The sequence below is a fragment of the Salvia hispanica genome, chromosome 4, assembly GCF_023119035.1.
Source record: "Salvia hispanica cultivar TCC Black 2014 chromosome 4, UniMelb_Shisp_WGS_1.0, whole genome shotgun sequence".
Taxonomy (NCBI): Eukaryota; Viridiplantae; Streptophyta; class Magnoliopsida; order Lamiales; family Lamiaceae; genus Salvia; species Salvia hispanica.
In genome coordinates, this window is record NC_062968.1 from 13,493,041 (window position 1) to 13,509,223 (window position 16,183).

The following is a 16,183-nucleotide window of genomic DNA, read 5'->3' on the forward strand; positions in this document are numbered from 1 at the left end:
CACGTATGTTTCGTATGAAATTATTTTTAATACCAAGTGTTTATTCAATAATTGTACAGAATGATAACATCCTACATTTTGTAACAGGGAGCTGATTGTATTCAACATCAACAACTTCAAAATTACTCATGCTCAACTAATGTCAATGCTGCCATATGCAAGGATCCATGTTGCAGTCATAGATGGGTGGAGTTGTTACTTAAATTTGAATGAGAATTTCAAGTCCCGTACATCACCCAGCAGATTGTTTCTGTCTACTTTCCCCTTCGTATGTCTCAAACACTTGATGCATATTAGACTTCTCATATGGTTGTCCTAATTCTTATTTTCTTTGGTTGCAGAGTGGTACAGTTGTGGATCCAAAGACTGATCAGACAAAGGAGGTCTTTCATGAAAGAATCATTGATGAGCTAAAGTATATCCAAAACTTCAAATGGGAAAATTACAGTCTGGTAATAAACTATCAATACATTGAACTACAATATGTTTCTTAGTGGAATGCAATTAAATATGCTCATTGTTATGAAATAGGTTTTTTCCCTATATATACAAACGACCACTACTATGTGGTTTGTTTTGATTTCTTGAAAGCAATAATCTGCGTGATAGATAATGTTAGATTAGAAGAAGCTAATGTTAGGGATAGATATGGCGACCAAGTCTATAGGCTGGTAGGCAAGCAAGGCTATATATGTTATTCTGCAATATACATTATATATAAATGCAAATCACATCAGCTTGAAAATTCTTATTTTATAAATTGCAGATAGATTTCTTTGTCTACACTCTGGAAACATGTTGTTGTGCTAGCTACGGTCGCATGCTCCAAAAAGCAAATGTGAAGATTCTAGAAATGAAATGGACTGCTAAAGAAGATACTACAGATTGTGGCTTGTATGCAATGCGCCATATGGAGACTTATATGGGCATGAAGGTCACTGACTAGAAGTGTGATTTGACAAACAAACAATCAAAGCCTCTGCAGCTTCTTCGAGCCAAATATTGTACAGCAATGTTGTATAACAACAACAATAGGGCTTTCAGGTGTGTGTCAAGACTTGCCTCACATCTGTATACGGAGGCAAAAAAGACAAGACCGATTGATGTGGAGAATATGGTAGCGGAGTACAAGAACAAACCATCTTGGCGTGCCTCACAATGAAAATAGGGCCTATGGCTGCTGCAATGATGAATGAATGTTTGAGTGTTTGAATGTTTGAATGACTGCTGCAATGAAGTCTTGGATGTTTGCAATGAAATCTTGGATGTTTGAATGAACTTGTGCTGAAACATTTGGTTTTATAATTTTATTTTGGGGTAGAAAATGTAACTGAATTAATTTGATTTAACTTTTTATCCATAATTGTTTTGATGGCAGTTACTTATAATATGCTTGCATGCTTGAGATTAATTACAGGTCATATCTCTGTTCAGTTTCCCCCAAATTTAGGGCATTTTATGAAAAAAGATTGGATTTTTTATATTTATTAGTTTGTGGGTGTAACAAAATTTTTAGGACCTATTTTAATTCGAACTCTAAGATTCAGTTAGAGCAGGGAGTTCTATTGGGATTATTGCAGTGTAAATGTCATGACTTTGCAAACTTAAAAGCATCTCCTGATAATGGAATTTGAGTGAACATTTCTTTAAAGTCAAGTGATGATTACCAGAACATCATATCTTCCTAGCACTTGAAAGCTAATTATGCTTTAGTTGTAGAGACTTTAAGGTTGTGTACCACCTAGCTATAGTTTCGTTCTATTAAACTACATCAGAAAGAAAAATTGTAACAATAATATGTAAACTGCAACATTGCTGTGGTAACACAGCAACATTCATTGAATAAGACTGCAATATAGTACTGTAAAAATTTGTAATTAAAAAAGATTGAAGTTAGACTATTTACTGAAATAAAAGGCAACTTGGAAACAATAGTATAAAATTAATAGTAATGAAGGAATAGAAAGAAGAAAATAGTGTGTCTGCACTCGTTTCATTAGACTGCAATATATCTACCCTAATACTGCAATATCTTCTGTATAAGACTGCAACCTGATAATGTAAAAATGAACTAACAGTTTTATTTTCCCTTTTGTCGACCACAGTTCCTAGAGTCATGGTGACCAAATTCGCCACATTTTTTACACTGACGCAATGGTTTGCTGTTCAACTTTATAGCCTTTTCCTTCGCGAACACCAAACGGCTTTTGGAATCACTTTTCGAACCTTTGGTGGACACAACTGATGGTGGTTGTACTCTAACCACAGCTGGCTTTTCAGCAAAATAGAAATCTTTAACTGGCTTATCCTTGTCTGCTGAAGATGGTTCATGGATTCTTGTCATAAGACTCTTCCCAAGCTCATCAATTCCAGCTGAAAACAAATCAATGATGGCACTATCAACATCAAATTTTTTCAAGTAACTGAAAAATATGTCAACAACTTTATTCTTTGACAGTTGGTTTGGATCTAATAGAAGTTCAGGATCTCCCAAACATCGAGCTAGTCCACGAATAGCATCAGCTAAGGCAGTCTTCGACCACCTCACATGGAAGTACTTATCAGGTATAACCTTCAAAAACCTGTTCTTGAAAACCAAAAATATATGACTACAAAGAATTCCCTCTCTCCCAAACAATTTGCAAGAACGGGAATACGAATCCTCACTGGTCGTGTAGGTAACAATCCAAGATTTACTATACTTGTCCTTTATTGTGGAGATCTCTAACACATCATCTTTCAATAAACAATCAGTGCTACAATGGTGCAATGCATCCACTATCTCACGTTGCACTCTCTTGAACATGTGATCAGTGTACTTTGTTGCAACATGTTTTTCTAATACCAACTGACTGGAGAACGGTGGTATAATAGTTGAATCCATATAATCTAACTTCGAGCTAGAATTTCTCTGTGCAGCCAATGCATGATCAAAATTCATGATGAACTCAACTAGATTGGAGCGAGGTCTTGTGAATGTTTTATAGAAGTTATTCTCAGACTCGGAAACAGATGTCGTCCTAATAAAAGACCCCATGGGAAAGTCTCTAAAATAGGCAGGGACCCACATCTCTCTATCGTCAAACATTGTTACAAACCACTCGACATGAAGAAGCTCATAACGCTCCATTATCCCCATCCTTGAATCTTCAAACTCTTCAGGCTCTAGAACCTCAGACCACACACAAGCACTGATCTCTTTTTTCAACTCTTCATTTTATAGAGATCTCCTTGGAATTTTGTCGGTAAGTTTAAGCATAATGTGCCACATGCACCATCTATGCTTTGTATCCACCAAAACATCACGAATAGCAGCTCTCATACATATATCTTGGTCAGTAACAATCATCTTAGGGGCTTGACCCATGGATTCCAAAAAATGCTTGAAGAGCCATGAATAAGATTCTGTGGTCTCATTGGATAAGAGTGCAGCTCCAAATGTGACTGGCTTTCCATGGTTATCCTTGCCCATGAAGGGTGAAAATATCATGCAATACCTGTTTCATACATATAAACGGTAGACTGCAATATTAGAGTCCAAAAACTGCAATATAATACACAATAGACTGCAATTATTAGAATCCTAATCTACAATGTTATCCAAACAGAAACCTAACACATGGAATGCATAATTTATATATAAACGAACAAGGCATTACCTATTGGTATTGTATGTGGAGTCGAAGGAGACAACATCACCATACAGTTGATAATTCCGCTTAGATATTGCATCGCACCAGAAAAGCACTTTTAACTCTTTTGAACTCCCAAGTTGATGGTGATATGTGAAATCAGGACATGCCTTCTTTTTCCTCACCATTTCATCTAACAACATTTGTGCATCAGAACCTTCGACATAAGTTTTCAGACCTTGGACATAATTCCTAAGTTCTGCCACGGTGATTCCAACAGTGTCATAGCCGCCAAAGAACTCATTCAAGAATTTGAATGACATGGTGGGTCCAATATTGGCTTTCGTGCAGTCCCATATGAATTGCCTGTGTACTTCACCCAACCTACGATTAATATGCATGTAACGTCTAAACGGAAGTTCAATCATACTATGATTATGAACTTCCACAAATTCTTGAACAACATAACCCACAAATCCAACCTTAGATACATACTTGAGTGATATTCGCGCTCTACATTCACACCTTTTGGATGTGCGTCTACGTTTGGTTATAAAACCCTCTTGTGCATGCATCTCATGCATTTCAATCCCCACCTTCAATCCCTGTATGTTACAAACAAGATATTGCCACGTAACAACATCTCTAGTAGATTTGATTCCACGTTTACGCACATCGAAACCAGTTTCACGCCCATAACCTTCATAAAAGGCAATACCCTCATCTAATGAATGGAATTTCTTACCAACATAAGGACGGAGTTCGTCGGGGCATGTTGGCACACATGCAACTGGATAAAAAGATAAAACATGAGGCAAATTAGTTAAGATACAATTGGCTGCAATAAACAATTAGGTGAAGAGCATTGTGATACACATAAACCAGCAACTACTACAAACTATACTAAACAGAATCAGAATCAGCAGAAACAGAGTATTGCCATGAAATCATAGGTTAATACTCTGCATTACGCTTTATGAAATCGAACATTACTCATCTACCAATATTGAACAGAAGTAGAAACATACTCTACTAAACAAGTATTCATCGAAAACTACTCTTCAACCAGTATTGAACATAAATAGAAGCATAATTCGTCAAACAAAAGATCAATAATTGTCAAAACAGTAAACAAATTCGTCATCACAATCGTCCAATAATTGACAATTATTTTCCAGCTAAACATGTCGATAATCACCTTCAGGAAAAATATCCAAATCAAAATTGATGATCGAGTCGCCCATATTCTCATGAATTTCAGAAACCTATGAAGAGAGACAACGATTTGGAGATTTCTCGGTTCTCAAATTAGGATTGAAATTGAAGATTCGGAATCCAATTGCAGAAAACGAATTGTGGAGAAATTGAATTGCTGAATATGGATCAGTATCAAATTGGATTCAGGATTGAAAAATGATTTCCAGCGTGAAATTGAAAATTGAAAATATGGAGCATTCATCAATCAATTCATCGATCAATTATGGAGAATTCATCGATCAATTCAGCGTGAAATTAAAAATTTCCATCGTCGCGATCAATTGAGAATTGATCACAATTCAGCCGTGAAATTGTTAAGGAATAGAGAATTCCTATTTACCCTTCAGAGTTTTTAATGGGTTCAACATAATTAAAATAAGCTGCCACGTGGCAGCTTAATAAGCCTAGGATTTCCTGATCCATGGGACTAGAATTGTGGTATGGTGTCATTATAATAAGTGTTGTCATCTTAACACAACCCTATACATACATATATATATATATATAGGTGCGTGATCAAATACTAACTAAGTTACAGTAATAACTAATAACTAATATCAACTTTATTTGTTAAAAATATCAACATAGAGACATAAATTTATCAATCTTCTTGTGCTGATAAACTTATGTCTTTGTGTTGATATTTAAATTTTACATGTTGTATTGATATAATTATGTCTTTGTATTGATATTTTTAATACACAATATGAAAGTTATTAGTTATTACTGTAAATTAGTTAGCACACTAACGCAACCCTATATATATATATATATATATGGTCTTGTTAGGATGAGATATTTGAGCATAATTGAGAAATGAGATGCAACCTTAGCCACTAATTCACAAGATTAACTTAATGTCAACACCTATCACATTATGTCAACACGGGGGATAATTGTCTTTTCATTAAATTGTGTTTGAAATCATTTTCTAAAATCCTCTCTAAAACTCTAGCTGCAAAGTCTTCAAATCTTCAAATCTTCAACATTCAAATCTTCAAATCTTTTCAACATTCAAATCTTCAAATCTTCAACATTCAAATCTTCAAATCTTCAAATCTTCAACATTCAAATCTTCAAATCTCTTCAACATTCAAATCTTCAAATCTTCAACATTCAAATCTTCAAATCTTCAATATTCAATAAAATAACACTTATTAAAATGTCAACAACTAAAAAATAACACTTATAATTCACATACCAATACCGAGAATATCGAATGTCAACAACTCGTATTAAAATGTCAACAACTAACAAATAACACTTACAATTCACATATCAATACCGAGAATATCGAATGTCAACAACTCGTATTAAAATGTCCACAACTAACAAATAACACTTACTATTCACATATCAATATCGAGAATATCGAATGTCAACAACTCGTATTAAAATGTCAACAACTAACAAATAATACTTATAATTCACATATCAATATCGAGAATATCGAATGTGAACAACTCGTATTAAAATGTCAACAACTAACAAATAACACATAACACTTATAATTCACATATCAATACCGAGAATATCGAATGTCAACAACTCGTATTAAAATGTCAACAACTAACAAATAAGATTCACAATACACATATCAATACCGAGAATATCGAATGTCAACAACTCGTATTAAAATGTCAACAACTAAAAAATAACACTTATAATTCACATATCAATAGCGAGATTATCGAATGTCAACAACTAAAAAATAACACTTATAATTCACATATCAATAGCCAGAATATCGAATGTCAACAACTCGTATGAAAATGTCAACAACTAAAAAATAACACTTATACTCTCTCAACAAAAAAATAACACTTATAATTCACATATCAATAGCCAGATTATCGAATGTCAACAACTTGTAATAAAATGTCAACAACTAAAAAATAACTTTTATAATTCACATATCAATAGCCAGATTCACCGGAGCTAAAAAATTGAGATATATGCATCTCAATTTCCGCCCCCATCAGACGCGACCAACTCCACCGCCTTAGATTCAACTTTTTCCTCAATTTCGAAACCACAGATTGGACTCAACCCCCATTTTATATATTGACACATTGCTAAATTATTCCAACAAACATATCTCAAATTTCAATACATTCAATAAATTAATATTGGAATTAAAAATTTATTAGCCAGTTCAGTACTAGTGATTATGATAGCTTTAATTATCAGTCATTAATATATTTAGATTAACTTATCGAATCAATTTAAAAATAAGAAAACTCTGCTGCGACTTTTATCAAACAGAAGATATGCAGAATTAAGGAAATTCTAGAGAGAGAAAAGCACAAACATTACCGTCTCTTCCGCACGCTTGGCGCGACCGCGGAGGAAGCGGAAGAGGAATATTGTGATAGCGCCGGTGAGGAGTAATACATATGAACACATCTCGATAGTTTTCGATGAGACAGATAGAACACAAATTTCAACTTACAGGAAGACTCCGACGACTCCACCCCTGCGATGACTCCGATGAGTAGCCGCTCGATACTCCGTGGCAATGCTCGTCCTCCTCCTTGTCGGAGCATCTCGCCGGCGACATTCCGCGGTCGCAATTCTGGCACGATCTCTGCTGCGCTCCGATCGAGCTCTCGTCCACCGAGAACGACCGAATCTGCTTACTCCGGCGGCCGACGATCATGCTGGAGAACCGAAATGGCGAAGCCAAGCAGGATTGACCGGAAACCCCTTAATCCGAGCTCGAATTCAAAATCGTGTTTGTCAGATTTCGATCTAAATAGACCTAAAATCAGAGACGAAAATCTGGCGCCGCGGTGGCCTTTCCTGTTACTAATTTCATCCGCCGCGGCGGGGCTAAGCTGCAGCGTGATGTAGAGGCTCTGCTCGTGGCCGAGGATTTGCCAGGTCGCGGCGACGGTGTCGGTCGGCCGACGAGAGATGTGAACGGAAGTGGCCGCTCATAATTCACTAATATTCTCAATTGGGGGATATTACCATTATACTCTTTCATAACTAATTAATCTAAATATATTTTTTATGTGGCAAATTCTGGACCACTCATTTTTATTAAATGAGTGGCTGATAATGCATCTCATTTCTCAATTAACCTAAATAATCTCAATTGATCACAATCCTATATATATATATATATATATATATATATATATATATAGGTGTGATCATATCATAACTCATATTTATGTGATAACCTAATAACCCTATCATTTTATGGGTCAAAAGTATCATTTTTACTAAAAATGATATTTATACACGATAAAATGATATTTTATTCCATAAAATGATATTTTGTTCCATAAAATGAGGGTTATTAGGTTATCACCATAAATATAGGTTATGATATGATCACATCCATCTATATATATATATATATATAGGATTTTCATCAAAACAAAAATGGCTTTAAACAAAGAAATACATGCCAAATTTCATCCTTAGGATTTGGCGAGATCATCTTGAGATTAAAAAATCTAATGGCTCAATTAATTCCCTAAATCATATTATTTTATTCACTAAAAATCCAATAAGGTCACTAGAGTCATTAGCTACATCTCGATTGTTATGGCAACTTCTATAATCTGGTCATTTCTCTTTCTACTAACAAATCATATGCATGAATTATGAGTTAACATTCATCAACTTCATCTCCTTAGTATCTTTATCTTCTTCAGCCGATGTACCATCAAATTTCCATTATACCTTTTTCCATGAAGATTTATTATTTGTGATTTATTATTCGTCGTTGTCGTGTTCCAGATTAATCTGTTCCATTCTCAATTCTATATCATCGTTGTTGCAGATTCCAACTCCAATCGTGTTCCAAATTATTCTGTTCCATTTCCAATTCTATATCATCGTCATTGGTAGCTCCCAACTCCAAAAATGTAATCCGACACACATTAGATTTCGCACGTAGATAATCAATCATACTCCGATGACGTTCTTGAGAATACAAGGTTTGGTTATGTTTTCTTTTTTCATTTTTTTATTATGCTCCGATTCATATATTTGTATCTGTTTCTGTCATTGTCTTCTGTTTTATGTATCTTTTCACCTATATTATTTGATCAATTTTTCCGCTATGCTTCGATTTGGGTTTAGTATGACCCATTTTCGTAGAAGATAGTTGTACGCGTTGTATGGCACGATTTGTCTTTATTATGACCTATTATCGTTCTAAATCCAGTAGATGGAAACTTGTCTTTATTTCATCATTAGTTTTTAGGTGTGTTCTGATTATGAATTATTACAGATTTAAATACATCAGAATGCCCTATAGAGCTTAAACCATTTGTTGGTCGTAGCTTCCCCACATTGGACAATGCCATTGAATTTTACGAGAACTATGGTTGCCGTGTTGGTTTTGACACAAGGAAGAACGGTTCAAAGAAGGCTGATGATCTCACTGCTGGGGTTTGGTGCCCCTTGCACAGCGGAAGACTTGTACAAAACAAATAAATCAGATACGGATCTATTTGACCGATTATGCGATTAATGAATTCACATGTTAAACAGATAATTGCATGCTAGAACGCAAATAATTCATGCTTAGAAAATATATATCCTAAAACATGATTTCTACGGTTTAGGGTTACCGATTTGATTCTCCAAAGAATCGATGATTGCTCGTGCCTTCTCCACGTGATGATCTTAAATACTAGACCACGGATCTTATCTCTGGTTCCCGAACTGTATCTCGATATCAGGGTGGCTGATCTCATCAAAATACTAGGACTCGAATAAAGAAGACAGAAAATTCCTCACGGAGGAGGAGCTGAAAATTTCGTTCTCCTTCCTAGAGAGAAGGGACGAAAATTTCATGTGAATGAAATAATAATTATTCTGTCTCATTTATTCTCATATTTATATTAAGTTCCTTTTGGGCCCAGAAAGGGATCTATGAAAGGTTTTGGATATGGGCTCCCCCATTTAGCTTTTTACTAATTAAATTGAACCCACAATTTAATACAAGCTTATATTGGAATATTATGAGCAGCCACTACAGAAGTAATATTCAACTCTCCCCATCCAAATCGGAAATTACAAGTAATCCGGGTTTCCGTAATTTATATTATTTATTTCCCACGCTTAAGATATAAATGTCCATTAATTAATATCTCATTAATTCCAAGAGTGGACTTAGGAAGAAACATTTATTTATTATTCATAGAGTAATAAAACTCCAACTGGCCAGTTTTCCGAATAATAAAACCTTGTTCGAGCTCCTCTTGAGGACATTATCAAATGAGACTCACCTCGTGCACGATTCAACATAATAGCAATCCTAGCACCGCTAGATATTAATCACCACTACCCAATATATCAGGATTATTGGGTTGCGAAAAACCCGCACCATTTGATAAGTCAAAGTAGTGCATAATCAATACCGTATGCTCAATGCTAACATATGTTGATTAAGAAATAGTATTTTATCAAGACCTAGTGTTTAGATAGCATAAAGACACGTCTTGCTGTTAGATCCATTCAGTGCTATACCACACCAATGTCATCTTATTTCAGTAAGGCTTAGAAATATGCGGACTGACATTGCAACCTTTCACGATAGGTAGTCTAAGCCTATCTAGGTTGTGAAATTCTTCTTTTTCTTTTGCAAAGCATTGCATAGATCTGACCGTGTTACCTTAAAGTGGACGCTGCCCACAACCGGTCTACTAAGCAAAAGACTTAGACTTTGTTTGCTTCTTGTACATTTAAATGTTTATAAAACATCTTATAAACGCACAAGCAAACACAATGTAATAATAATAGTGATTCTATTCGTGCGAGACTGCTCGAATAATACTGAATCGGGTTAAAAGTGGATTGTAGAGTTTTACGTATACAAGCAAGATTCTATTCGCGTGAAACTTGCTCGAAACATGCTTTTCAGTATACCAAACCTAACAATCTCCCACTTATACTCAAAACATGCTTTCGAGTATACCCACTGCCAAAAACTCTCCCACTTATACTCAAAGTAGGTCTTTGTACTAGATATATCTGAACTACCATTCATTTCACTAAGTGAAAGAAAAATCTGTTTGGTTGTTCTCTGATAATATCTTTTTCACCATAATGTCTTCGCTGCGTACTTCATCTTTAATTAATTTCATCCCCATATGTGATTGCTTAGCTTAATAAACTCGTGTGTCCCTTGAGTTAGCCTTCACTAGAGTAATAAAACAAAAATACTCATAGGCATACTCAAAATTACGATTAAAGCTATTAGGAAGATATTTCTAAGGTAAACACATTTTCAGAGGATGACTTACTCGATCACTGATTAGTCATAAAACAAAGACAGTGTAACCTTAAGGACATTACATGAATGACTGGTAAACTAGAATATAGTTACTAGTCTTTCTCAAGCACTAGGGTACATTCATTACCTCAATCAAAATCCTTTGCAATGGTTAATATGATATATACTTGCTATACAAAAGCACAACTAATATCAAAATTAGTACACATTGTAGCATACATGAGACATCTATCTCCAAAACTAGTCTCGTTATTCTTAATCTCACTAAGCGTCAAACGACATTTGACTAGAGACAAAACAATTCCATATTGAAAGGTATAAACCTTTTCATGGAATTTCTAATGCTAAATGTTCCAAGCAATGTATAGATATAGGATTCCTAAGAGAATCTCAACATTCTTTCTAGCAATTTTAAAAGGACTTAGATGCTAAGAATGTAATTAGTGTCTCTTTAGTCCTTTACCTTAAAACTGGGTACACAACCAGTTTTCCTACACCAGATGTCAATCTTAGTTGTTTGCAACTTTGTAGATTTCATCATCGTAGAGTACCAATAATACCACATTTAATGCACTTTCAACTTCCTGGTGCTTACAAGACTGCTATGGGCAAAAGTCAAATTTTAGACATTTGACAATTTTGATAAAACATATATACTCTGATTTAGATGCTTGCCTAAGACTACGAAGGTCTTTATAAGCTTCCAATCATGCGTTTCTTGCCCTTAATTACATATCTATTAGGACGTTTTAGTAGATGATTTCCTCAAGACTTCTATTTATAGAAGGTTGTCTTGACAATCATAATACATATATTCCAATTTATGTAAGTTCTAATAGACAATAGGATCAAACAAATCCTGGAACAACGACCGCGAGAAGATTGTTCTCTTTAGGTATACCCCATTGTCATTGTCTAGCTTTTTGAGATCCACATTTACACTTGCAGATATACTAGCTCCCACTGACTGACACAGCCTATAGGTAGTATTGCAAGTCTTGTAAAACATGTTGTCTATCTTAGATTGTAATATGGAATCTATCACCTTTTCAAAGATGATTATCCAAATTAACCAATACTAATACTACATTGTAGTTAAAGGGATTATGTTCAAGTTAATCTAAGACTGAGTCTTACGACACTCTTAGACCCATGAAATTGTTGTGTTCCATTGGAACGCTCGCACTACGATATGGTTCTTACAATCTTAGGTACTGAAGTTGATTTTATTAGTGCAAAAGATTCTAATGGTATGACTTCTTGGTAATGTGGAAAATCCGATATCTCTCTCTTTATTTTGAGAGTTATCACGCTGTTAGGCTTGTAGTTCATCTCTTGATCTTCATACAAGAATTATATCTTTGAAGATTACAGAACTTATAACCTTACATCATTTTGGACAAACTTAAAACATGCCTCAGTACTCAACTCCAATCTCTTGAACACTTTTCCAACACGTGTTGGAACAACATTACACCTTGAGATGTGCTAGACTAGAGACGCTCTAGTCCACAACTCGTGTTTTATAGAAGGTATTGATGTTGGTAGTTTCTTTAATGTTTATCCCATCAATGATAAGATTTTAATGAGTACAACTCATCACATAATCAAACATGTCTTAGAAAGACTTCGAATCCTTCTTACATAACTATCTCATTCATTAGATGAATGCTTGGATTCGTTAATGGAGATTAGACTCCCACTACTGATCATAACCCTTTGCTCGTCTCCTTATGGTGTAAACCAAGTAGTCTTTCTATGTTGCACTTCTATAAGTATTCTGAATCTCGTTGAAAAATCAAATGATTCTAACTCATAGTGCATCAAATAGACTTTCTCAACTCTCAAGCTATTTAACGATATGTTAAAATCTTGATAGTCTAGATCAGTTCGAACAATTTCTAAGTATTTTCTTGGCCTTAAGGCTAAGAGCCATAAATACTTTATCATTCAATGATTAAGAAGTTGATGTGTTGTTGAATACTCAACCTTGTTGCACTATTATTGTTTTAATACTATGATGCCTTAAACATCAATCATAAAACAATAGTTGAGCATTAATAGCTCCCACTGCAACAAAACCCTAACTGGATCAAGATCTCTTACTTAAAAGTTGCATTGTCATGTAAGTCATTGTCCTTCTTTAAAAGAGGTCAATCCAACTTACAAAGCATCTTCACTCGCTTAAAACAAACTTTGATGACAATTCAGGCTCTCCCATTTCCATATCTAGTCTTTTGTTCAAATGAACTAGGACTTAGGAAAAATGCAGCCTTTATGAATTCGTCATATATCATGTTACTTTCCTCTAACAGTAACATAACGACTATTATTCTGAAGATTTTCTACTTTTCAGTTAAACCTTCTTGTAGTCATTTCTTGTTACTTTAGGAGATGACTTGAGTCGGAAAACTATTTGAGTGATCAAAAGATTCCTCAAAACATTTTGTCCCTCTAGAACATTCCAATTGAATCATCTAGACAGATTCTATTGATATCCATCTTTCATCGTCACTTACCAAGACTTGTTGTGCTACTTCAAAGAAAATAGCTTGACCTTATTCCTCAAAGAGCTTATCAAGTACGTGCATAATGCATTCTCGAACATTCTTCGAGGAATTATGTCGAGGAAATGGAGGACATGAATCGGTGAGTATAAACTCAAGGTTTTCAGCGATGAGAATCTTATCCATTTTCATTTCCGGTCTACATAATTTTGGCATTCGAGTTTCTTTATGGATCGCAGACAAATATTAAATGACATAATGAAGATTTGACAAATAAACTTATTATCACATACTCATGCTCAACACATAATTACAAATAATCACAAAACAATTATGTATCTTACAACAGCAAAATTAAAAAATTGTACCCTCCAAAGGAGGTTTATACGCATTAAAATTTTGACAATTTTACTGGTCACAACACCGACGAATAGTCCAGAGACTACAAAACATGGCATGGCCACCTAATGTTGCCTAAGCACGACCATCAGATTTAGCATTACAGAGTTTTATCTCTACAACACACTCCCATGACAATGTTCATATGCTGATGACAAAATCAAGCTATCTCATAAATTCTGATTGAACCCTGAAACTCGTAGTTCCTTAGGATTATTGTCCCCACAAAGTGGGTGGCGATAATATTGGGAACCACTTTCTAGTTCATTCTATTTATTGTGTGAGATGTCCGCCCTTATGAACTTACTGTTTCGTAGGATTATTGTCCCCACAAAGTGGGTGGCGATAATATTAGAAACTAGCTTCATAAATTTGCAAACCAACCGACTGAGACCATATACAATGGACTTGTTGTAATCATCACTTAGATATTTTTTATATGGTTTCTGCATAATTATCACATAAGCAGATAAAACAGATAATCCACTTAAAATAGATAAACACCAAATAAATAGATAAATCCATTTAATGCAAGACATTTAAACACACAGGATAATTATCGAAAATTATTTAATCTAGTCAAGGGAGAATCAATTAAATAATTAAGTTTTATCTTGGATAATAATTATCCAAATACATTTATTAGGATTTATCAAGATAGAATCAACTATCTAAATCCACTTAGGAGTATTCTAGATTTTATTTCGATAAAATCAAATCATACAATTCAAGATAACGTTGATCTAGGATTATCATTATTTAAATCGTACTAGGATATTACTAGATAGAAACAGTTCCATCATAATCCATAAGATAAATATAAAATCCTATCAACCAAGATTTATACAAATCTTAATTATATTTAGAATAGACATCCAGAATATATCAAACATTACTTAGGATTCTTAGATAAATAAATTTATCCAAATCCAACTAAATAAGGATTTTCTTATGTATCGTTAACATCCTAATCTATCTAGGACATAAATCCAAAAGATAAGGATAACTTGGATTAATACTTATTTTAATTCATCTAAGATTTGTCTTAATAGAATTAAATCTATTCAAATCCATAGGATAAAATAAATTAATATAAATATTTATCCTAATTCATCTAGAATTAATCTTGGAGTAAATCCATATAAATCTATAGAATAAGATAATATTATATTATAATTATTCAAATCTATCCAAAATTTATCTAGGAATAAATCCATATAAATCTATAAGATAAGAATAAAATATTATATTATCACTATCCAAATCCATCTAGAATTTATCTATGAATAAATTCATATAAACTCATAGGATAAGAATAAAATAATATTATCATTATCTAAATCCAACTAGGATTTGTCTCGAGATAAATCCACATTAATCCATAGGATATAAATAAAAATTAAATTGTCATTATCCAAATTTAACTAGGATTCATCTAGGAATTAAATCTCTACAAATCCATAAAATAAGGATAAAATCTATAATTAATTCATGATTTAATACAAAATCAAATCTTTTATAATATATAAAATCCACAAGATATATTCAAATCTTAATTCTAAATTAATATTGAATTATTTCCAAAATTAATTCCAAGGGATAGGAAACCCTAGACTAAATTTGGATATTTCTCCAAAGTTAGCTCCTAGGGTTTAGAAACTCTAACTACTTTGGAAAGTTGCACCGTCCACACGAGCCCGGGAGACGTTAGCTCCCACTCGGACTGCAACCGTTCGGGCGCTGCTGCGACAGCGTCGTCTCTGCAGTTGCCGGTGCTGCTGAATCTGCAACCAGCTGATGCACGAGACTGTCCAGCTTGTATACTCACCCAAGCTTATGCCGTGTACAATTTGCAATTAACATATCAGGAGACACAAAATCTCCAAATTCATTTACGCATTATATATAATAATGTAAATAATTGCAAACAAATCACGCCGCATACAATTGCAAACAATTTACGAACAAGCAATTACCCAATAATATAAATGTAAACATAGGTAATGATTACTAATTAAGAGAATTGAATCTCCCATAACATGTTCACGTAAATTGATCCTCGCAATTTGGTGAGAATTGATTCTCGCAATATTTTAACTGCGCAATTCTCCATCCGTTGAGGCCGTGGC

The 16,183-nt window shown here is 34.1% G+C and overlaps 2 protein-coding genes across 2 annotated transcripts; both read right to left on the bottom strand.

Annotated features, from left to right (window-relative positions):
* Nucleotides 1–2,080: 2,080 nt before the first annotated feature.
* On the bottom strand, nucleotides 2,081–3,139 carry LOC125220396 (protein FAR1-RELATED SEQUENCE 5-like). Its single transcript, XM_048122569.1, has one exon. It carries the CDS (start codon nucleotides 3,137–3,139, stop codon nucleotides 2,081–2,083), a length of 1,059 nt encoding a protein of 352 aa, XP_047978526.1.
* A 78-nt stretch (nucleotides 3,140–3,217) lies between these two features.
* On the bottom strand, nucleotides 3,218–7,548 carry LOC125220397 (protein FAR1-RELATED SEQUENCE 5-like). Its single transcript, XM_048122570.1, has 4 exons — nucleotides 7,342–7,548; nucleotides 4,831–4,897; nucleotides 3,660–4,422; nucleotides 3,218–3,497 (listed from the first exon to the last, which is right to left on the bottom strand). Exons 1-4 carry the CDS (start codon nucleotides 7,546–7,548, stop codon nucleotides 3,218–3,220), a joined length of 1,317 nt encoding a protein of 438 aa, XP_047978527.1.
* Nucleotides 7,549–16,183: the final 8,635 nt, after the last annotated feature.